Source organism: Delphinus delphis, chromosome 10, assembly GCF_949987515.2.
Source record: "Delphinus delphis chromosome 10, mDelDel1.2, whole genome shotgun sequence".
NCBI classification, from domain to species: domain Eukaryota; kingdom Metazoa; phylum Chordata; class Mammalia; order Artiodactyla; family Delphinidae; genus Delphinus; species Delphinus delphis.
This window is the reverse complement of record NC_082692.2, coordinates 30,687,775-30,713,730: the sequence shown is the minus strand read 5'-3', so window position 1 is coordinate 30,713,730 and position 25,956 is coordinate 30,687,775. Positions and strand designations below refer to the sequence as shown.

At 34.4% G+C, this 25,956-nt stretch overlaps 2 protein-coding genes across 4 annotated transcripts in view; one reads left to right on the top strand and one right to left on the bottom strand.

Moving 5' to 3' along the window:
* Positions 1-25,956, top strand: part of RUNX2 (RUNX family transcription factor 2) — a 208,445-nt gene that overhangs the window by 21,367 nt on the left and 161,122 nt on the right. The gene's annotated exons all lie outside the window — the stretch shown is intronic.
* SUPT3H (SPT3 homolog, SAGA and STAGA complex component) overlaps positions 1-25,956 on the bottom strand; it is a 420,389-nt gene that overhangs the window by 392,951 nt on the left and 1,482 nt on the right. For both annotated transcript variants that reach the window (XM_060021727.1, XM_060021728.1), the window contains exon 2: positions 17,319-17,419. In XM_060021727.1, coding sequence (XP_059877710.1) covers positions 17,319-17,419 — 101 coding nt within the window. The remainder of the gene's footprint in view (positions 1-17,318; positions 17,420-25,956) is intronic.

Below are 25,956 nucleotides of genomic sequence, written 5' to 3'. Positions count from 1 at the left end.
GTGGGATCTTGATTATAAATGTTATTGACTGTGATATGAATGGGTTATCTAAATTTGAGTTCAGTACTTCTGGGGGCAACTGCATGAGGGAAAGAAAAGAACATCCCATCCCTGGTACTTCAGTCTACCTCTACATAATTAGTCACAATGACAGAATCACAGTAACTACATTTTGTCCTTTGATCTTCCATTAATAAGTCTACTAAAAATGAAGGTTAAAAAAAATTTCAAGTTTCTTTGTTGGCTTTTAGCTTACCCACTGAGTTTTCTTTTAATCACCACCTGCTAGAACTGTGATTAAATCAGCTATTTACTGATAAGTCAGGGAGCGCTGCTAGATAACATTAGTGTGCTGGCTCTCAAAGTGTGGTCCCTGGACCATCAATACCAGAATCAACTGAGAATTTACTAGAAATGCAAATTATTGGGCTCACCCTAGATTTACTGAATCAAGAGCCTGGAGGTGAAGTCCAGCAGTCTTAGGGTTTAGCAAGGCTCTGGGGTGATTCTAATGCACATTGAAGTTTGAGAACCATCACATTAGTGGATTTAGTCTTTGTAAGCAATAGGCTGTTTCATCGGTTTTCATCAATTTGCCAGGCTTTATAGTTCATCATTAAACTTCTAATATTGGAGTATAATCTCTAAAATACTCTAAAATCAGAAATAGGACATGTGTCAGAAACATAAGACAGACAACCAAAGAATGACTGTTTAATACACTGTTCTATCCAGATATGCTGTGTAGTCAATTCATGATGTCTGTTTTCTTTTATTATAAATTAACTCCCTCTACATCTCCTCCTAAAAAGGTCCTTGCTTCAGAACCACTAACTTCGAGTAAAGCTAGAAGGTGACAAAAAATACAAACACTGTTTTCAAAGGTTTTGTAAGTCACAGGAAAGAGAAAATGATCTAAGCCAAAAATGTAATTAAAAGTGTTACCACTACATGTAAAGATATACACAATTAAGTCAAAGATTCAAGTGGGTTCTAGATTAATCTTTAGAGATATAAAAGCGTTCTAGATTAATCTCTATTTCAGAGATATAACTCATTAATAAATGATAGTAAACTTCCACAACAAGATTGCAAACGTGGCTTAATGATAGGAAACTTATTAACATAATATAACACATCAGTAGGTCAAGTGTGAAAAAAGCAATCATCTCAAAGATATCCTTTTTGGCATTTGATAAAACTCAACTCCCCTTCATTTTTTTTAAATCCAGAAATATAAAACTACTTCCTCAAAGTGATTTAAACCACTGTAAACCAAAAGTCAACATCATGCTTACTAGTGAATACGAAAAACATTTCCATTAAAATCAGGAATAAAAAGATCCATTATCCTCACTCCTAGTTATTAATGTTCTGTAAGTTCTGACTTAAAAGAGAAGCATTATTTGTGGACAATACAATTCTCTACCTAGAAAGCTCAGAAGAATCCACTAAAAAATTAAGCTGATTAAATTTTTAAAATTTAATTTTTTATAGTAGTATTACCACTATATGTAAACATATACAGACTTAAGTCACAGCTTCAAATGCATAAGACTGTAAACTGCAAAAATACAGCTTTAATACAAAAACAACAGAACTTCTGAGAAAAGAGAAATAATAATGGTATTTCTAACAGAACTAGAATGTAAACTTCATGAGATCTGGGGGGGGGGTTGTTGTTTTATTCACTGGTATATTGCCTAGCAAACAGTAGGCACTCAACAGGCATTTGTTGAATGAATAAATGAAAAGCACTAGCATTTAATAATCCTTTATGTCAAATGTGGTCTGCCTACAAGTGACAGTCTCAGACTGTCTATTACAAGTCCACAATGAGTTAAAGAGTTTGCACCAGAATGTGCATCACTGTGCACATCATTTAATTCCTCTTGTAACACAGGAAAACTATCTCAACGAAGGAAGCAGAGGACTTTTACAATCCGGCTCAAGCTACTTATCTCATAAAAGACAATGAGAAATAGTTCACATACTGGCTACACTGGGTGGCACCTCTTTAGACTAAATGTTGGGAGTTGAAATGAGAGGGAAAAACAAAAAGAAACTAACTTCAAACCAAAGAATAATTTGTAAAAATAATGTCTGGCTGCTGAAATGTGGTCATAATTAGGTCACTGTGTCTTTTAAAGGAAGCTTATGAAACATGAAAGCAACAAAAAATTTAAGGATAAATTCTTTTTGTCAACCGAATGGCAGGTTCTAATCAGGAAATTCAGACATCCCAGTAGCGTCTAAATGAATGAAGTCTTTATACTTTCAGAGCAGATTATAATAGATAATCACAGGAATTAAGGCACATAAAGAAGTTATGCTCTAAGTTAACATAAACACTTCAAGTATATACTTCATTCGTTACTTTAAAGTGGGTCCAATACCGTAGTGTCATCTCAAATGTAAAAGTAAAACAAAGAACTGAGCCAGTGCTGGCGGTTTAAAAAATGAGGAACAAGTGAGGAATAGTCAAATTAACACTAATTTATAGCAGACAGGCTCTGCGAAAGTAACTGGGCTGATATTCAGAAAACCAGGTATATAGCCCTTGAACCCAAAACTAACCCAAAACACATTCTAGGGCAAATCACCTCATCTCACTGTTCTTCAGTTTCCTCGGGAGTTAATAAAAAGACTCTCAGATTTTCTATTCAGTCAAAGTAACTAATACTACCCGGATTCCTCTGTTTCTGAATAAAGGCAGATAGGTGGTCCTACAAAAATATGCTGAGGTTCAATTCTATCTATAACCCTGTAAAGTCAAACTAATTAAAAGGTATAGACATTTATATAGAGATCTACAATGAACACCTTTCTATTTTCTATATAAATGATTTACACAATCTGATTCAATCCACATAAGAAATCTGAGAGATGTATATGTTTATCTGAATTTTACAAATAGAATTCCCAGCAATATAAAAAAGAGAACTAATGGCACTCACTCAGATTTGTATGACTGCACAAGACCATCCTTCCTTCTACAAACCAGCCATGACATATAGCTACAATTTTCTAAGGAAGCAGTAGAGGTTTCAAATAAATCAAAGACACTCAAAATACAGAATGTTAAGGACTTCCCTGGTGGCGCAGTGGTTAAAAATCCGCCTGCCAATGCAGGGGACACGGGTTTGAGCCCTGGACCAGGAAGATCCCACATGCCGCAGAGCAACTAAGCCCGTGTGCCACAACTACTGAGCCCGTATGCCACAACTACTGCAGCCCGCGCTCCTAGAGCCCGTGCTCCACAACAAGAGAAGCCAATGTGATGAGAAGCCCACGCACCGCAACAAAGAGTAGCCCCTGCTCGCCGCAAGCAGAGAAAGCCTGCGCGCAGCAACGAAGACCCAATGCAGCCAAAAATAAATAAATAAATAAATTTTAAAAAGAAAGAAAGCAAAATAGATAGGTGATGAGTGACATAGAAATGTTCTAACCTCTTTTCAGCTTTAGCAACTCCCATGGAAATTATCCTCCTAAATTATACTATCCCATTCTGAACACAACTTCCTATTCATTCTATTAAATTCAACACCTACTAGGTACCTAACAGGTACCATGTAGTGTAAAACAGGAAAATTAAAACAAGCTCTGTACTCATGAAGCTTACAGTGGGGAACAGAAATACACAAGTAAATAGATCCCTGGAATACAGTAAAATAAGGACTTTTATAAGAGTATACTACAAGGTGCCACGGCACACAGAAAGGAATTAACAAGACTGGACAGGCCAAGGACGTCTTCTTGGAAGATGAAACATCCAAGCTGATGTTTTCCATTTTGTTGTATTTTCTATACCTCCAGTTCTCTTAATTAATCTTCTATTTTACTTAATTTCATATTTCACTGAACCCTCCAAACCCTTCTCCTTCTCCCATTTATCTACAAATTGGTCAAATCCTTCATACCTTTCTATTCCATCCCTCCCCACCAGCCTAGGCTCAGTGATCAGAGACTCAAACATCTAGAATTTCAATATTCTTCTGTTACATCTGCCCTTCAAATCCCTAAATAAACCCAATCATCTTTCTTTTCCAGTCCTATGCCCAGCAGTTGATCACAGCTATAGAAAATTATACAACCTTGCTGTTAGAGCCCTTTTATAAGCTTTGCAGAGTCCTTGACAAATTAGGTAACATTAAGCATATTCCTAATTAGCTTTCTCTCCCTAACTCCACTGTTGCCATTACAAACCTTCACCACTCTCAAGCTTCCCTACCTCCCATCCTTGCCAACCCCAGCCAGTGGCCTTGCCTGCTTCTTCAAAACGGTATGAATGATAATTATGCATAGCTGAAAATATTACTTCAGACTATTTTTTGTGGGTAAAAAAAAAAATGTGTGTGTACTGAACTAACCCAGAAACCTAACATGCTTAACATGGTTTCATTGTGAAAACAGATTCAGTCCCAGACAAAGGACTTAAAAATAAACTCTGACCTGCTACCTGACAATTTCAGCTACTAAAAATACAGCCAAAAACCAAAAGTAATAAGTAAACTCAACTCTCAAAATTGATATTAAGTTTATGCACCAAAGATCAAGTAACTTTTCTCAGAAGAGAAAGTGTATCAGGCTTTCCTAGAATATGACTTCTTATTTTAGATACAAATCTAATAAATTTAATTTCTAGTCTATAGTAGGCTGGAAGCAGCATGCAAAAGGTGGGGGAGGTGAAACACTGCCAGAGCATGGCACAAGAACAGCAACAAAATTAGCAGATGCAAACGAGAGAGAAAACATAAAACTCTACCAAAAAAATTTATAAATTCAAAGAGCATAGCAAAGTAGGACTATTTATCATAGAAACAAACTACACTTTATGGCTCTATGGTACCCTAGGGCATCACTATAGTACAAGTAGATTGCAACACCTGATATTTACAATCAAATTTCAGTTAAAAAAAGATTAAACTGTACCTGGTATTCCATTTATACATAGTCATAAATGTGCTATAATAAACTTACTATAGAAATATTTTCATTAAAATGGTCAAAATAAGATCCATTTCATCACTTAGATTAACTCATGTATTTATAAAATAAATATATTGAATGTTTATTCTCTATGATATATATGGCATGGATGCCCTTGTATTTAATTCTATTAGTCAGAATACAGATTTACATCCCTATAAAAAAATTAAGCTAGTCTTTTGCTACTAGTCACGCTCTCCATTCAAAAATAAGACAATAACTGCACGATTTAAAAACTGAGGAGATAGTTTGGCTGATTTTTACATACTGCAGGCACAGCACAATTCTACATTCAAGCAAGAAAAACAAATACTAAAGAAAACTGAGAAGTTCTTCAGCATCTCTAATCACACACTAGTTAACCAAGTCACTCATTAGTCAGTTTCTATCCAGTGTTGTCAAATAAACTTTCTAAAAGTAAAATTATTTTATTAATCAACTTTAAAAGTAAAATGAATCACATAGACCAATGTCTGAAATTTGAGTATACAGCAGAAAGCATAAAAAGAAAAGAAAATGAAACTGCTTAAAATTTGCACTTAGAATTTGCTTTGGAACTTGATAAAATGATTCCTTAAAATTCATCTGGAAGAATAAAAATAGGAAAAGAGACAAGAAATATTTTAAAAAGAAAAGTTATGCAGGTGACCCTGAACTGTAATACCAAATATTAAAACATATTAAGAAGCTATAATAACTAAAGTAATGTAGTACTGGCAAAGGAATAGACAATTCAGTGGACAAAGCAGAAAACTCAAAAATAATAATTTATTATCTGATAAAGGTAGCATTTCAATTCTGAGAGAAAAGGGAGGTTTATATAATTTGTGGTGGTGAGACCACTGGCAAACCAACTTAAAGTAAAATTGTTTTAACTTAGAACCCTCCCTGGCACAATACAACAAAATAATGGATTAAATATTAAACTGTAGAAACTAAAAGCCTGAAATATAAGAAGTACATGATGATTTGTACAAAAGTTGAGGGTAGGACTTTCTGTCAAAGTGGAAGTAATAAAGTACAAGGCTGATTTAACTACGTTAAAAATGAAAACAAACATATTAAAAAAGAAATAAACCTTAAGGAAACCAAATGATGAAGGGTATGGGGGACTGCGGGGAGACTGCCATATATGATCGATAAAGGCTCAGTGCCTTTAATATATTAAAAGCCCTTAATAAACAATGGGAAAAAAACAAGAACTCAGTAAAATTGTGCTAAGAATATGAACATACACCCACAAATGAAGAAATATAAATGGCCAAAATATTTTCAAACTCATTAGTCAAAGGAAAGCTGTAATGTAAAATAGTTAGAGAAAAGCACAATATTTCTACTGTTTAAATGTCAGAGAGAGGTGGAGGGGGGTACTCTCATAACTATTGATGGGAATGTAAAAAATCCAACTTTCTTGGAGGAAAAATTAGGAAGTTACTATCAAAAAAGCTTTTAGACTCTTAGACTTCAGTAATTCACATGCACACACAGCCAAAATATAAGCATCTCTTGGTAAAAGATTACAGATAGCTTTTATTTTCTTCTTTTTGCTTATCTGTGTGAGAACCTTATTACCTCTTCTGACTTAAGTAACTCATTTAGAAGTTGCCTCAGTTTCCTTGAAAAATAAAGGTCTCCCTTCTTTATTTAGGCTCCAGAGTTCATCAAACAGTAACTCATCTACAAAACGCTAGAAAAAGTTGATGCTAAAATGGCACTTGATAAAATATCTATTCCTGATAAAGTCTTTAAAAAACTAGTCACTCATATTCTTGGGTGTAGAGAAATACTGTTTGATTTCACTTATACAAGGTACTTAGAATAGTCAAATTCATAGAGTCAGAAAGTACACTGGTAGATGCCAGGGGCCAGGGATGGGGGGTGTGGGGGGAATGGGGAGCTAGTGTTTAAAGGGGACAAAGTTTCAGTTTAGGAAGGTGAAAAATTTGGGAGATGGATGATGGTGAGTGCTGCACAACAATGTGGATGTACTTAGTGCCACTGAACTATACAGTTAAATATGCTTAAAATAGTATGTTTTATATTATGTGACTTTTACCAATATTAAAAAACATAAAAAAAGAGTGAACCCCCCCAAAAAATGCTAGAAAAACTTTAAATACATCCTCCCTCCCTTCCTCCTTCCCTCCCCCTCCCTCACATGTTGCTATGCAGAGATCTCCTGGTGCATTATTTTTTTACACCAAACATAAAAGAATGTCTACAGAATGGCACTCCATGTGTAAAAAGGAAAAAATAAGTGTATATTCATTATGTGCTTATAATGTGGATAATGAAAGTCAGCAAGAATACCCAAGGAAGAATAAAAGTTGTTACTTAAAGGGAAGAAATCAGGCAACAGGAATAGGAAAACTTTTTACTGTATAACAATTCTTAAATTACTACCAATTAAAAACTAAATTAAAACAATTCTTTCATGATAATACATATTTTAAATATCTATGAATTAAAAGATTATATATAAATTTATTTATATATAAATAATACATATCATATACATGTCACATTACTCAATATTAGCAAGGCATACATACACTATTGGTAGGATTATAATCCATTAAAGCCTTTATGGAAGGTCACCAAAAACCTTAAAGGAGGGACTTCCCTGGTGGTCCAGTGGTTAAAACTCCGCCTTCCCAGGCAGGGGACTTGGGTTCGATCCCTGGTCGGGGAACTAAGATCCAAAATCCAGAGGGGCAACTAAGCCCGCAAGCAGCTGCGGAGGATCCCACATGCCGCAACAAAGATCCCACGTGCCAGGACTAAGACCCAACGCAGCCAAAAATAAAATAAATAAATAAATATTTTTTAAAAAAAGAAACTTAAAGGAATTATTCCTAATGAAATATCCAGTCACATGCTCAAAGATATAGATACAGAGGAAGAGAAAGGGGGGTGCGGAGAGGAGGGCAGGAAGGAAAGAGAAGGGGAAGGGAAGGGAGAAGAGAGATCTATACCTGTAAGTAAAGGAAGTTCATTACAATCTTATCTATAAAACTGAAAAATCAGAAATAACCTAATGTATCAATACTTAACAAGACTGCTTAAAGACATCATAATGGAATACAAACTACTGCAGCTACAAAGACAATGCCATATATTTATCAACATGGAAAGGGCCTATGATATTATATAATAAGTAAAAACCCAAGTTACACAACAGCAGCTATAATATGGGATCTTGGCATTTATTTTTTATGTGCATTAGAAAGGAAGTGGAAAGATAAATAGCAAAGCATTAACAGTGCTTTAATTCAGCGGAGTTTTAAGTGCTCTTTATTATCTTTCTGTAATTTCTTTTCAGAAAATAACATGAACTGCTTCTAAAATATAAAAAAATACTTCATTTTGAAAAAAATATTGATATAATAATTCCCCTACCCATAAAATTTGCATGGTTTGTGATTTTTTTTTTTTTTTTTTTTTTTTAGAGGGGACAGGTATTTTGTTCTTTTGTGTTTTTTTTAGCTGCATTGGGTCTTTGCTGCACGCGGGCTTTCTCCAGCTGCGGCGAGCAGGGGCTTCTCTTCGTTGCAGTGCGCAGGCTTCTCACTGTGGTGGCTTCTCTCGTTGTGGAGCACGGGCTCTAGGTGCGGGCTTCAGTACTTGTGACACACGGGCTCAGTACTTGTGGCGCATGTGCTTAGTTGCTCCGCAGCATGTGGGATCTTCCCAGACCAGGGCTCGAACCCAGGTCCCCTGCATTGGCAGGCAGATTCTTAACCACTGTGCCACCAGGGAAGCCTGGTATTTTGTTCTTAACATTATGAAATCCACCAATACAAAAGTGAACCAAATCTTCTGGCTCCAAATCTACAATCCTTTCCACTGTACCATGTTATCTTAATCACTCACTTATATGTGGTATTGCTGTCCTTAATTTATCCTTTAAAATATTTATATTTTATTACAAATTCCAGATAAGTGAAGTTTTATTGTATACTTAAAACAAATGTTATCTCTGCTCACATCCTTCTAAAGGATTAGAGACATAAAGGATGCTGATAATCCCAAATTCTAGGTTGGAAGAGGCAAAATTAAAAAATACAAACAGTATTTGACTTAGAAATGGGTTGTACTCCAAGTTCGACTGTTTGGAAGTAATTCCACACAAAAAGAATGTTATTTTTGTTGTAGAAATAAGTATTAATTGACTGCCAGGCCAGCCCAAAAAGTTTAACCCACAACTGGCAGAAACATATTACTAGTATATTGTTATCCCTATTAAATACACATTACCAACCCACGTAATCTAGGAATAGGTAGAAAGCCACAAAAGGTTAGTAACACTCAAAAACTGGTCATAACCTGGTTCTTTCAAGACAGAGAAACAGGAAGAAAACAGTTATTCAAAGATAACAGGTTAAGGATTATTTCTCACTACTCTTCCCCAGAACCGGGGTTTGTGACTCTATTTATTCTGTCCTGGGAAAAAATGTTATGCCAGTTAGAAAACCTAATGACTACAGTATTTTTTAAAAAGGCATATGGTGTTTTACTTGAGATTGTTTAAATGTCTGTGCAGAGATGTCAAAAAAAAAGAAAAAATTGCAAAAGGTGACATACTCATACCAATATATACTTTTGTGATGTATTTTAAATATGCTAAAAATATGCACACACATATTCATATGACATATTAAAACACACCACAGAATAAGTCAATTCCCATTTCTTTGGAGGTAATATAAAACTGCACATGTCTCACATCTAGAGAGAATCAGAACTGTGCCTCTGTAAACTTAAAAACAGCCATGGATCCTGACTCAACAGAGTCAAGATCAAAAAGATCCATTCCTCTATATTAAGAATCTACTATTCTTTTATAAAATCACACCTTTTTAATTTTAAGAGTTTACATTCTGTTTCAACAGAATTTATTGTAAGGAGGAAAGCACATAATCATAGATAATGAATTTTAATTTCCTACCCAAAATTACTAACCACTTTCTGATATATTTTCAGTACTGAAGAATCCATTTTTATCGAGTAACTTTTTCAAAGATTAATTTTGACCTATATACATTTAAAAATAAGTTTTCAAAATCTCAGCATATTAAAAACAATGAATTGACAAAATGCTACATAACATACTGGTAGCTAACTTACAGCTACCAGTAAATTTTGCAAATGTAGCTACATGAAAACGAGTGCCCAAAACTTACAACGCTGGTACATACTCAGTTACACAACTGGCATGATAATCAAGTGCAATACAATATACCCAGAGCTATAGTCACAGGATTTTCAGAAGGACTAAGTATAAATATATTAAATTCACAAAAGAACATTTTTAAGAAACACACTTCAATATTATCCAGACTGCCTACAAAATGGAACACGAATGTAATCTTAAACCTCCCAATCAAATCTGATCTGCCAAAGTAACCAAAAATTAACAGCCCCAATCACTAAAGAACTGCGAGACAATGACAATCCAAAATAAGAGGAAGAAGTAAAAAGTAAATGGACGACAGTGTTAAGAGTAAATACAGAATAAAATCATGTAACATGTAAAATGTATTTTCCCAATTTCAATAAAAATGTAAGCGTACCAGAAAAGAAGTATTCTGTGTACTTTCCATATTTCTTCTGTGTTGTCCAATATGGTAGCCATTGCTACATGTAGCTATTTAAATTGATTAAAATAAAATGCAAAATTCAGTTGCTCAGTTACCTAGCTCATTTAATGTATTCAAAAGGTACATGTGGTTCATGGCTATCACACTGAAGAGCACAGAGATAGAAATTTCCATTACTATAGAAAGTTCTACCGGGCAGCATGCTGTAATAGACAAATCAATTTTTTCTCTGTAATTATAAAAATTCTTCCCATAAAACTGCAAACATTTCTCCCTGCACCTGAAACATTTTTATAACTTCCTAAGTCAGTATGTTGATGATTATAATTATTATTTTAAATACAATGATAAATGCTAACAGGACAGTGTCTACTATGTGCCAGGAACAATACTATGTGCTTTGACTCTATACCTCACTTCATCTTCATATAAACCCTATAAGGTAGATACAAGTCCACAATGCCTTATCTGAAACATGTATTTCACAATTCGGAAGTTTTCAGATTTAGAAAGTTAATACTAGGAACTTCCCTGGTGGCGCAGTGATTAAGAATCCGCCTGCCAATGCAGGGGACATGGATTTGAGCCGTGGTCCGGGAAGATCCCACATGCTACAGAGCAACTAAGCCCGTGTGCCACAACTACTGAGCCTGTGTGCCACAACTACTGTAGCCCGTGTGCCTAGAGCCTGTGCTCCACAGCAAGAGAAGCCACCCAATAAGAAGCCCACGCACTGCAGCAAAGAGTAGCCCCCATTCACCACAACTAGAGAAAGCCTGTGCAGAGCAACGAAGACCCAACGCAGCCATAGATAGAACTGGGAATACATTCTTTCACATAAATAAATAAATAAATAAATAAATTTATTTTTTTGAAAAAAAGAAAGTTAATACTACACAAAAACCATATGCTACATAACACCCTCAGCAGGGTCTAGGGAAGCAATCAGAAACAGAAGAATGTATGAATATTAACATCAAAGATAAGTGAAGTTAATAAATAACCACATATCAGTTAGGTCCTGGTTCTGCCATCAAACTAGTTCAGAACAGATATTCCCATTGACCAGTGTAATAACTTGCATTTATACAATACTAGAATTTTAGAATTACAAATCCATGAATTTTTACCTATTTTTCCCCAAATAACTAAGGATTTTCAACACAGAATTATTAAAATGACTCTCCCTGAATTTCAAGAATTCATTTCTAAGACTAAACAAAATGTTCTTTCCTCTTGTAATTACATATCCTAAAATAAAAGGCCTAGGTATTTTCTTTTCATGAAACAATTGATAGAGATATTTAATATAAATTCAAAATTATATTTTGTCACATTTATAAAATGATACATTCTTTCAATGCAAGCACTTAATTCAGTTGGATCTAGCAACTTAAACATTACCTAGTTTCATTTCTGAAAGGAAAAAAAGTATAAACAACCTTCAGTGACACAGTGCTTTTATGTTCTCAATTAACTTTTGCACATTTTCTCACTTTCAGGAAAGATTGTGACCAATTTTACAATTTGGAAATCTTCATTATTATTATACTTATAAACCAGTGCATATCTTAAAACATTCCAAATAGATACAGTTCACAAAAAGTACAAGGGTAAGTTTATCCACATATTTTAATGTAATTTAAATGTCAGGAATTAAGATAATTATTTAATAGTGACAAAATATAAAAGTAGGATAGACATTTAAAATATTCAACAATATGGCTATGTTTATATCCAAAATTATGAACCATCACAAATATAAGCATCCAATAAGGAGTATATTAGTATTCAATTTCTATGAAATCATACTTTCTCTTGGTTACCGATATGGCCTTGCTTAAAAAGATTTGGTGGTTAGGAATAGGAAATTGAAATAAATGCTATGATAATATGAAAATAGCAACTTAATCCAATATTTATTATAAAAATTAGACTTCATCACAAATAACAGTAATTAACTGAACAATTATTCATCTTTCCCATTATTACCTCATTACACCACACTAGTCACACATAAGTTGGTAAAAGTTCATTTGTAAACTAAGTTTTATCAATCAAAATAAGTTTTATTGGTTGAAATGTAGTTTAGCGTAATTTGTCAAGAGCATGGACTCCGGAGTTAGGCTTCCTGGTTCAAATCAAGGTTTTACCATTTGCTGTAATGGCAATTTTTGGTGTTAGGAACCTCTGGGTCTCAGTTTCCCCATCTATAAAAGGGACTAACAGTATCCTCACAGGGCTGTGGGGGGAGTAAATGAAATGGTATGTGGAAGTACTCAGGAGAATGCCTGGTACACATAAGAGCATTCGCTATTATCAATGGCATTATTAAAGCATCTCCGAAACTATAATATATTAATGTTAGCACTTTTTACCATGAAGAATTTCTTTCCTCCAGTTTCCTGAAAACCTTAAATGCACCAGGGAAACTCAATGTTTGAAGGAACCCTGCGGCAGTTTAATAAACATCTATTACTAATTGATTCATTTATATATTAGGTCCCTTTAAAGTCAGATTAAGGTAAGGATAGAACTGGAAATACATTCTTTCACAGCACATAACTTCATAATGTTAAATAACAGCCAAATGATACCATTTCACATATACAACTATGTCCTACTCTAGTGTAGCAATGAATAAATGGTTGTTGCTATTTATCTCAAAAACTCCCAAGAGAAGTGAATCTTACTGAGAAAATTATTAGTTCAGTTATGGATATACTAAGTTTGAGGTGCTAACAGAATACTTAACGGACGTTCGGGAAGCAGTCAAAAGTACAGACCTAAAGTTAGGAAGCTTACACTCAGAAGTTCATCACTCCCTCCTCTGTATTACCATGGAATTTTTCACATCCTATTACATGACAATTTTTAGTCTCCACAACCATTCTCTACTGCTAAACTATCTTGAAGGCATTTAGGTCCTGCTATATAAGGGCTTAATAATGTTGATTTTTTTTTAAAAAAATGCAAAACTTGCAGAATAGTACAACTAAGAGAGTGAATTTTATTGTTTATAATAAACTCTGATTTAGAAATTTTTTTTTCAATCTGTGGATTTTAAATAAGGATGAAATTTTCATTTGGAAGTATTCTTATAAAATATAAGTAGCATACAAACAAAATCCTTTTTTTTTTTTACATTTGGTCACATGAGAATTACTAAATGCTACCAAGCAGTGAAACCTGACATTATCACCAGGCCTATAAATCTGCAAAAGTACAATATAACGAGGCAAAGAAATTTATAAATGAGTAAAATAAGGAAAAGAAAGTCCAGTGAAGATTCCTTGAAGTGAGTTTAAATTAATTTAAATTCTTAAGACGTCTGTCAAAATACCTGCAATGTAGATTGAAAAGATTTCACTTTCTAATTTACAGGCTACTTGAGTTCAATAACTTAAAAATGAAAGGCCTCTGGACCCTTCCAGCACATGTTATTCTAAGAGCTATGATAAGGAGCATGTAGCAAACGTGCTCAGTTACACGCACTAGGTAAGGGAAAGATGCTGTCATCCGCAACCCACCAGCAACTGTCTGACCACCAATCCTTTAGTTTAAAATTTGTAGAAGCGTTTCCTAGAGAATGCTGCAGTTGTAGTATTTGTCACCCAAACTTAAAATGTGGTCAGTCCCATCGAGGCTCTAATAGGAGAACAAACCGGCTGCCAGTTCTATATTTAATAGCAGATCCTGACAATTCCATTTGTGCTTGACAACTAGATGCCTTTCAGTGAAGCCATTCCCTGGAAATGACACTACAATACTGTTACTTATTTAGCGGGCATGGAGCCAAGAAAAACCAGCTCATCAGTGGTGAATGAGTAGGGAAGACAGTAGCCAGAGGATTAAAAAACAGCAATATACCACACAAACAGGCTTAGAAGAACTGTGAAAATGCAGGAGAAAAAAAGTAGAGATCCACAGAATGAAATTCCTACAACACAAAATTAACAGAGACTTAAGTCTGCACTTTCTCATTTAAAATCACATAAGCAAGGATCAAATGCATATTGATTCTAATTTTACATAAAAGCCTGAAAACCTCATGCCAATAGAAAATATTGGTAAATAAAAAAAGGACTCCCCTAATCTTGGCCCTGTTTTCCTGTTCTATGAAGCAATTCATAAGAAGAAAAAATAACTTCAGACTATAAATGATGAATGTATAACTATTAGGAGTGGCCTCTCTATGAGGTCTGAAATAGAAGGAAAATGTACATTTCTTCCAAAGCTGTGGCCAACAATAACTTTCGCATTCTGAATCTAGCTTAAGCACATTAGTTGGGAAGATGTTTGCAAAAGTATTTCATAAGAAAGTGCTGAATTTAGCTTTTATTTTATTTTTTTCTGTTTTCTTAAGTGGCCTGCAGTCTATCCAATGCGCTAAGTAGAACCTCTCCTAAGTATAAATGACAAAAGGAAATACAGCTTTCTTCTTACAGAGAACTGTTTCTACAGATCAGGGGTCATCAAACTTTCTGTAAAGGGCCATATAGTAAATATTTTCAGCTTTACAGGCCAATATGGTGTCAGTCACAAAAACTCAACTCTGCCATGTAGCATGAAAGCAGCAATAGATAACAGATAAATAATGAGTGTGACTGTGGTCCAATAAAATCTTATTTTCAGAAACAAGCAGCCAGTCTATGGCCACAGTTTGCTGACCTCTGCTATAAAGCATGTTTTTTTACCTACTAATAAATACGTTATTTTAATAAATAACACCAAATTTGAAAGATGATCTCTGGGGTTTGCTTTAAAATATTTCATTAAAAAAAAAGTGAAGAGCAGAGAGAAAGGTTAAAGAAGACTGGCAAGGGGCTTCCCTGGTGGCACAGTGGTTAAGAATCTGCCTGCCAATGCAGGGGACACAGGTTCGAGCCCTGGTCCAGGAAGATCCCACATGCCACAGAGCAACTAAGCCCATGCACCGCAACTACTGAGCCTGCGCTCTAGAGCCCACGGGCCACAACTACTGAAGCCCGCTCACCACAACTACTGAAGCCTGTGCACCTAGAGCCCGTGCTCCCAACAAGATAAGCCACCGCAATGAGAAGCCCACACACTGCTACGAAGAGTAGTCCCTGCTCGACGCAACTTGAGAAAGCCCGCGCGCAGCAACGAAGACCCAGCGCAGCCAAAAATAAAATAAAATAAAGTAAATAAATTAAAAAAAAAAAAAAGACTGGCAAAACACAATTAGCGTTAGTCTAATGATGAATGCATGGAGTTCATTATACTATTACAATAATTTTACGAGTTTGAAATTTTCAAAATTAAAAGTTTTTAAAAATACAAGGTAGATCAATGAATTGGCTCTACAGGAAAATTAATTTCCTCACTTTACTACAAACATTCTAAAACATATCTAGTATTTTTAAACATAATCAACATAGTACAACATAAAAGTTTAACATAAAGCTACTAAACCATAGCTAAAAAATTTAAACGTACAAAAGTGTATACAAGCATAAACCCTTAACATTTTCCATAATTTAACAGACAGCCTCACCTCATACAACTCCTAAATTGACACATTTTATTAGTCTCATCTTAGCTAACAAAATGTGTTACCAATTTTTGGTTTTAGAATATAATTATTTTATAGGGTATATATCACTTAACATATCATAGGTTTATTATTTTTTCAAATAAATTAGTAAATAATTTTTATTTCTCAGTTTTAAACTCTAAGCAATAAATATGAATAGAAACAATTCACATAAACAAACGTTGTTTAAAGTCTTCAATAATTAAGAGCATAAAGGGATCCTGAGGCCAAAGTTTGAGAACCTGTGACCTGAACGTTTTTGATGCTGTTTAAAGTATGTTTACCAAGCAACCATTAGATACATGCTCAAACTCATTTTTCCTTTGAACAATAATCATCACAAAGTGGAGTTAATCCACTATGAAGGCTATCAATATACAGCCATTTAAACCTTCAACAGAAACATTCTTTTAAAATTGCTGGGTATGTCATGAATAATGTATCCATAGGAAAAGAAGAGCTCTAATGTGTTGTCCCCCTTATGCAGAAAATTGTCTCCTGGACCAATAATAAAGAAAAACTAATATGCACCAGCAGACATTTCTAATAAATATGCTACCTCTCATCAAATCAAGATATGCAGTCTCACTCAATGAAAGAAGCCAGAAAGCAAGCTGAAAAGAGCTTTAGCAAAGAAATGTTAATGACTATGCAATATCTCAAAAACTAAAGAAATGTGTTTTTTAAATGTCCTAAGTTTTTTCTAAAGTTCTGAAACACAGTGATTTCAAATATTATCAAAACTGAAAACTACATTAGGCTCACAGAATTATTATGACTGACACTTGAGAAAAACTGAGAACTCTGTGAAAATATTTCCAACTATCCAAGAATATAATCAATGTCAAAATTTTCTAAATCTAAAACTAAAATAGCAATAAGCAATCCATAACACAGATTTGGGCAAATAATCAGAGCACAAATGTCTGCATGAGTATTCATTCTTTTATGAAGATGAACCAATACTTACTTTTTGAATACAGTATCACTGTAGCATTTTTAACCAATTTGTCCCTTCCGTATACGGCTATTTAAAATGTTATCAGACTATTTCATTTTTACTTAAGTACAAATTTCCAAGTTAAGTTTTATAAATCTCGTTATTTCTATTGTCTTTTATCAACATGAATAAACTTAAAATAGTAATAACTGAGATACAGAGCCATACTTACATCATACTCTGCAATTCTGCTGCAAAGCTTACAGACTTCCCTGTACTTCTTCCACTACTTGAAGTGGCAGTAGACATTGGGCTGGCTGCAGTGTTATTCATCTAAATAAAAAAGAGAACTCAGCTTACAAAAATGTATCTAGCTATAAGTAAATGCATGGAAAACGGAAGCAATTATAAGTTACTTCAAAAAGTATAGAAATTTTTAAAATTCTGATTTGTTTTACGTAAATCTGATTTGTCCATACTTGTTCTTCATTAAAATGAAATTGTAAGGTAGAAAACTGCTTAGTCAAATATGATGTAAAAAAATTACTCACTTGGGTGATAAACTTTTCATTACATATTTTGTAATAAGTATTGGAAGAAAAATACTCATTAAAATATTTTAATAAAGTTCAGTGGTTTTCAAAATCCATTCCATGGAGCCCAAAGATTCCCCAGCAATATTTCATTGAGCTCCCAGTGGCCCAGTCCCATCCAGAACACAAGAACTCTGATTTTTCTATTTCATATATTGGGGCTCCAAGTAAGATTTCATTTAAAGAAAGAGCTGCACAGCTGTAAGATACAGAATTAGAAACCCAAAACATAATCTAATTCCCATTTGAACCATAGCCTAAAATACAAATAATACAAATAAAGCCAATCAGTAGATCAGAAGTAAGCACTGTGATATTTTATAATCTTATGGTTAAATTACTCATCAATTTAAAATGTGACTTTTAAAAAAATAAAAAATAAAATGTGACTTTTGTCCCAATAAAATTAAGCTGGCGCATAATGGGAAAACTAGATGCTAATCCTAATATACGCCATTTTATTTATTACATGTGGCAGTCCCACAGACAAGAATTAGTGAAAATAACATTAAGGTAACAGAAGTAGATAAAAGCCTCACGCTTTTACCTCAAGGACACAGTAAGTGCTCAATAAATGTTAGTTTTTATTTCATGTTTATATAAATTTTGTAATACTACGATTTTCTTTAAAAAATACTTTGCTGATTAAAGAAGAATTAACAGATTTAAAATATATTTAAACAGATTTAAAATATATAATAAAGTAAAGCAGTACTGAGAACTTTAAGTACAGTAAAGTAATTAAGAGTCAGAAGTCAGACTGCCTAGGTTAGAATCCCAGCTCTACTACTTTACTAGGGCTCGGGGCAAGTTCCTTAACGTCTCTGTGCCTCAGTTTCCTCATCTGTAAAACAGGAATGATAATCGCACACTCTTAGGGTTGTTGTGAGGATTAAATGAACTAACATAAACAAAGCATTCAGAATAGTTCTTAGCACACAGTCAGTACACAATGTTAACTATTATAAACAGAAAGAACTCAAGAATTTTCCCTTTCTTGGTCTGCTAAAAGCTTTTATGTGACAAATTTGATTATCCCTATTTCATAATCACAAACTTTAAGAAACTTGAATATTTTCACTACAAGACCTCAATATAATTCAACAAATATTAATTAGTTTCCCTATAAAATAAGTTCTGTTTTCACACTGACATCACTACTGCTACTAGTCAGCCTGGCTTAAAACATCAGTCATCATCTTTGACTCCTTCTCCTGCACCCTATAATTTGTAAGAAGCCAAATAAATTCTACTTTATGTTTTTACCTCCTCCCTTTCTTGTTGAGCTCTATTTATAGCTTCTCTCTTTGCAGCTCAGTTCATTCTCCACACTGCTATCAAATTTATCTTCTTAATACATCCTCTAAACTGACCACTTCTGTGGGCAATGGAGGCTTAAAATTGATAAAGGAAACTTGAACCAGGGTCATTCACTGATGGCTGAGATGCAAAGGCTGGGTCCCATGAATGAAAGCTGAAAAAATTAACTACTACAAACCACTGCCTGAGATGGGCCACATATGAAGCTTTTGAGAAGGCAAAAGGACAGAGACCTAAGACAAGCAGCACACTAGCTGGGTGGCTAGATCTGGAATGTCCCAATATCATTCTGTGGCAGGACCAATTCTCTGCCAATATAAGCCCTGGTCTAACCTAAGGTCCCTAGGAGCCAGGCGAAAACCACTAGACAGAGACTGCAAACGCAGAGAAAGAGAAGGAAGAAAGTTTCACTCAAACTGAACCTGAAAACCAAAGTTCTAAAACACATAAAGAAGCTAGTGCTATGAAAGACCATCGGTCTTTTTAAGCGTAAATTTGTCCTATTTGTTCACAAAGACTTTTTTGGAATAAGTACTTTTTTTCTACAAATAATAGAGGAAAAGAAGCAACACCATTTGGAACTCAGGTTAAAAAAAAAAATCGCATCATCAGTCCAAGATTGGGGAATAATAAAACAGGAAAGCAAGTTCAAAAAGGAACTTGGCTTTCCAGTGACCTTAGAAAATGGTTCACTTGTCCCAAGAGAAGACTGACAGAGATATGACATCCTGGAGAAGATGTTAAACTCAAAGATTATGTATTACCCTTAGTCTATGATTTAAGTTGACTCATGTCAGATTTGAAGGCATGCCATTCTTGGGATTATCCTGAGACACTGCTGGAGTTATTGCCCTCTTTCATTCTGCAAATCCAGTCACCTTGCTTTAACACTCTCTGAAGAAGAGACATTTCAGAAAGTAAATGCATACTAAAACCCCAGCTTTCTTAGGTTGTGCCCCTACTGCAAATGTTTCGTATCAAGAGTGTTTATTGGTAAGAGTGAAAAAATCCCAATCCTCGTTTATTATAACCACGATCATCCTTTCAGTCAAGTTATTTACTTCTTAAATCAAACAGGTGAATAACATTTTTCTTGACATCATGAGCTGACAGTGCATTAGAATCTTTAAAATAATTATTTCCTGTGCACACATTTTGTTTCATGTTTTAGATAATTAACTTCTTTAGACATTAACTTCTTTACACATCAAAGTCCTATCATTCCAATGCTTTATTTCCTATCTCCCGGACATTTAAAAAAAAAATGTCGCTTAAAAGCAGAAGCACTCAAGTCAATTTTCTCTAATAAATACAGTTAACATGGAACTGAAAACCTACTGTAATCTTCTCAATGGGTTAATGTCCTGCAGTTGTTTTAGCTTTCAATTGAAATGCAGCTGTTTGCCATATTTTACAAAATGAATTCAGATGTGCAGATGGAGACCCAGATTATTTCAACATGCCACAGTTTAAATGTGAACTCAAGGAATAAGTTCATCTCTGATTAATACTTATATTTAAACCTGATTATTAAGCCAGTAGCCAATACTATGTCACACCTGTAAAATTCTGTTCCAGAGTAGAAAAACTGACATCGTTGAATAACAATAATGAAATTTAAGGATATACCCCTTTTCTCAGAAAATACCACGACAAAAAAATTTTAACTGTAGTAAAGTTATACATCACAAATGTGAATTAAACAAAAATGTAATGAACATGTTACTGCATTTCTATTTATAGCTCTTTTTTTTTTTTTTTTTTTTTTGCTGTACGCTGGCCTGTCACTGCTGTGGCCTCTCCTGTTGCGGAGCACAGGCTCCGGACGCGCAGGCTCAGCGGCCATGGCTCACGGGCCCAGCCGCTCCGTGGCATGTGGGATCTTCCCAGACCGGGGCACGAACCTGTGTCCCCTGCATCGGCAGGCGGACTCTCAACCACTGCGCCACCAGAGAAGCCCTATAGCTCATATTTTTAGTGACTAAATGACCAAAGAAGAAATACCATGAAACATCTTCAGCTTAAAATACCTCAGAGTTGAAAACGTTATTACTAGTTACAACTAGTTACAACACCCTCAAAACAGTGTCAAAAATCTGGATTGTGAAATCCATCAGTCTACCCATTTACTAAAAGACAGTGGAAATTTTAAATTGTTTCACTCCTGAGAAATATTAATTCAGCAGACCTATGTACTGATTCTGCACATCTACAGAGTCTCAATTTCAATCACTCATAATCTGAGCATCCCACATAATATAAATTAATAGAAAACTATTATAACCAGAACATTTTCATTTTCATAGAACTCCAAGGGCAGGAAGCGATTATGGTTAAGCCAACACTATTAAGACACTACATTTTAGTTTTGTTGTTTAAAAAAAAAAAAAACTCAAGTTACATCATGATCTAAATTTCTCCTGCTGTGCAAAAGTAATACCAAACGATCATTCAATCACTGAGAATGCAAAAAATAAAAAAAAACAAATTAAAATCTGCAAAATTTTAAAACTTCTACACCTAGTTTTGGTATAACACAATGATAATTCCAATATATTTATATATGCCCCAATTCAAGTTAATCAACATAGTAGAACCTGGTAATAATGATCAACTAATCTCTCAAGTTCAGTTTCTCCATCCGTCAAGAATAGTTTCTACCTGTCTCAGAGGAGTGTTTTAAAGAAGACAGTGGCTGCAACATAATGTGTGCTCAAAAAATATACGTGAATTGAAAACATCAAAACACCTGTAAATTATGAAAATTCCCTAGACAGACGGATTGTAAACTGAGTTTCCTTATCTCAGTTGTCTACATGAGCGATTATTTTTTTAAACCTATAGACATAGAAGCCGTGACACACTGCTCAGAGACATGTAAAGTTCTATCATTATATTTTTCTTCTTTAGACTGATATTAATGTAGGTTTCTACTCCATGTGCTTTCATATCCAGTACTCTCAAAGAAACACTGAGTTTCAAAAAAAATCTTATTCTTTGCAAAAATGGTTCTTAAAGTGCACTGCCAACATGCCTATCAGATCATCCTAAAATACGTGACATCCAAACCCTGAAAAAATGGCAAGCTTACTTTTCCAATATTGAAAACACTGTTGTTTTTACATAAAATATTATATAATTGAGTGATAATGGTTAACGTTCCAGATATATGCAAAAATTTGGAATCAATTATACTTCTAATAGTAAGAAGTAAGTGTATTTGACAAGGATGTCAAAAAAGGAGCTCTCTTAAACATCAAGATTCTCTTCCAGTCTAGATTCACATTTTAGAAATATTAAACCTTATGAGAAGTCCATATTAAATATAAACAATTCAATAAAAGATCTCATGTGGTTAAAAACACAGTTCATGTGACTAAAAAGGAGTGGGAGATTTACGGGAAGCATGTAAAAAAGAAGTGAATTTGTATAAGCATTTCAGAGTTTATAAGGGGTCTTTCACCTGTATTGGCTCACATATTTCACAACCACCCTCTTAGGCATGTATCTCCCCCCTATTCATGAAGAAGGTAAGAGTAAAAACACTGGGTGAAGGTAACAGATCTAACACAAAAAACAGGCTTTGATCCCAGGTAACCTGAAATACTCAGTCCATCTACATACATACTTTTAAAAAAATTCACCTACCATTTTAGTGCCATAGTTTTAACACACTAAAATAATATGGAATTACTGAGAAGTTGTACACATAGTAGCCAGGGGACTTGTCATTAAGTTTTCTTGGAGACTGATGACTTTAAAAGTTAAGTTCAGGAATTCTTTGCTTAAAAGTAAATCTTAGGCAGACGGATAAACAACTATAACAAAGTATAACTATGGAAATTGGCGGGGGGAGGGACCAAAGACATCTGACGTTCAGAACTACAGTTTGAAAATCACTAATTTCATCCAAATCCCTCATTTTTCAGGTGAGGATACTGAAGTCCAGAGGGGTTTCTTGAACTGCCCAAGGACACATCACTATTTAGTGACACAGCTGGGACTAAAACTGAGGTCCCCTGACTCCTGGTCCAGAGTTCTTTCTACTATCCCACAAGGAACACACAAATAAAAGTTGATTATAATTAACTCACAAGACCTCCACAATGTGTCTGTCATAGTGAACTTTGTTGTGAAGTATCTGTCTATGCCGACTCACAGTTTAGCTGTAAAGAGCTGGGCTCTGGAATTCAAACACAGGCTCTAACACTTACCAGGTGACCTTGGGCAAGTCACATCACCTCCCTGCCTCAGTTCCCTCATCTTTAAAAAGGAGATTAAAAATACTCCTCTCATAGGTGACATCAAGTAATGTATACAAAGCACTTAGGACAGTGCCTGGTACCTAGAACGCACTCAGTTCATGATGATGACGATGATGATGAGGAATCCAAGCAAAAGTATAGCTTCTTGAAAACATATCACAAATATTATTATTAAACACATATACTCTCAGGGGAAGAATATTATGATTAGGAATAGTCTTTTAAAGATTCAGAAACAAATAATATGAATAAAGTAAAATATAAAGGATTCAGTCATAAAACTGCTATAGCATTTGAAATAGCAAAAGTACACTTCAAGATTTTTAAATAGTTTATATTTATATAATATTTTATATTTACTGCCCTATGAATTCAATGAACACAGCAGTTTTTCAGCAACTAGTATATACTATAAGCCAGTTAGCACGTTATTTTAATATTCATAACCTTATTTAACCTTCAATATCCACTATCAGTCAGATTCTATCAGAGGCAGTAGTATAATGCAAGAAAAACTTACAGATCCATTCCAGAAAAGTAAGAGACTCATCAGTATCACCTATTAAGTGGGAATGACACGTTTGGATAAATGAGATGGAGCATTAGTCTGGAACACATCAAGTGCCCATGGAAACGTTGGTTCTCCCTTAGCAGTAGTATGGTGTTGTTTTGTACAGGGAATATACTGTAACCAGATCAATATAGCACCATTACTGGGGCATACAGTATTATTTGTCAAAGAGAATGATCTTAGGTAACAGTGTCTATTACACTCTATGCTGTTTCACAAATTAAAATATGTGTAAACAGTTTTTGCAGATTTACTGGTGGTAGTTGGTAGACAGGTTGAGAGGAAATCAATTAAATAGTTAAATGTCTGTAAAACAACACAATTTATGTAATTCTCATGTGAAGCCTCCAGCGATCCTGGGAGGAGGTGGGATAAGGTTAGGTGCTAATTCTGTTTTACTGATGAGGAAATTGAGACTCAGAAAAGTTAAATACCTTAATTGAAATCACACAGAGAGAATTAGGGCAGAAAAGGGCTACATCTAGATTCTGAAATTAGTTTTAAGTGCTCTTTGCACCTATCCACAATGCATCTCAGAACATTAATATCTCTCCAGATCCATTATTCAATAAACTTAAGGCTAGAGCAGCCAATATTTATTGAGTACATAATTCTTATGTGCTTCGCTGCACCCAACACACATCACATGGGTTACTTCATTTAACCCTCAGCAGTAAGGAATCAAACCAAATGTGTTTGACTCAATAAAATATTTTATCCACTACAGTATAAATTCAATTAATACAATAAAACATTAAGTTGAATTATTTTTCTTTACTATTTAGGTGAGCCATCAGCAAAACCAGTCTTTAATATAATAAGTAGATTTCTAACTAATTTCACTATTCAACCTCACCATAAAGTAAAACGGGTATTATTTTCAACAAGAATACTCAATGTTCTGATTTAACTGGCATGGCCTAACTTTCTTTGCAGATTCCTACACCAAAAATCAAGAGAGAACCAAAAATCAAGGTGCCCAAGATTTCTATCCAATTATATGGAGAAAAGTAGAAAATTTTAATTACCTGTGGCTTAAATGGACAGGTCACTTGCTGCCCTTATTCCAGATAGCTCGTCTGTTATTTAAGCACATAAGCAATAAAGTTGTCACTACTTTAAAGCAAGTACATTTCTCAGGTTGCAGTACATTTAATCCTCCTAAAATCATATATTCCAAATTTCAACAAGCCTGAAAGGAGGGTGACCATATTATTAAGTAGACCCAACTGGAACATTTTTGAAAATGGAAGTTCTATTAAGAATTATCCTGAGACAAACAGACTCTAAACCATGACTGCCCCAGAAAAAGCAAGGTATACATAAGAGCAACCCATTGTGATTTGTGTGTTATGGGTTGCTCTTTGTATATGCTTAATTCGTGAGCTTTAAGTTTTTGTTCCAGATCCAAGGGTTATCATCAGCCTTGAGACCAAGGGTACCACTTCACAAACATCAGGCCAGAGTTAAGGGTGTGTTATCTATAAACAAAGGGGTTTTTTTTTTTTAGTTTTTCTTTCAAACTTAACTTTATAAACATTTGCTTGAAAAAAAACCACTCTATGTATTTCAAAGAAAGCAATCTTGCAAAATATCGCCAAATTTCAGACTTATCTCTTCAAAAGTTTTGAATACCAATAACCACAAAACTACTTCTGAAATGGCCCAATGCTCAGTTTTCTATAATTTATCAAATTGTTTTTTATACAAAAAGTTAAGGAAAAAGCACCATCTTTCAAACTGAAAAAACTCAGGAGTAAAAGAGTTGAAAGGTTTTCACTGAAAACTGACTAAAGTGATAAAAGATAGTGGAAACCCACAGTCACGAAACAGTACAATGATTAAAGGAAACTCCACTTAGTATTATTATGACTCTCCAAACAAATCTGCCGTTAGCCGTACAACCTAGGAGTCAAAAGAATGCTTTGCTTTAATTTTCAAGCTGTAAGTAAGTATTAACAGACCCAAGCTTTGAACTACAGTATGTGAATGAAAGGCATTATTTGAATATAATTATAATTCCCTAAAGCAACAAATGTTCTAAGAGTTGGCTTCTCTGACTTAAAACTCAACAAAATCAAGAACTGGAAAAGGTCTCAAAGGCTCGATTCTAGACCTATG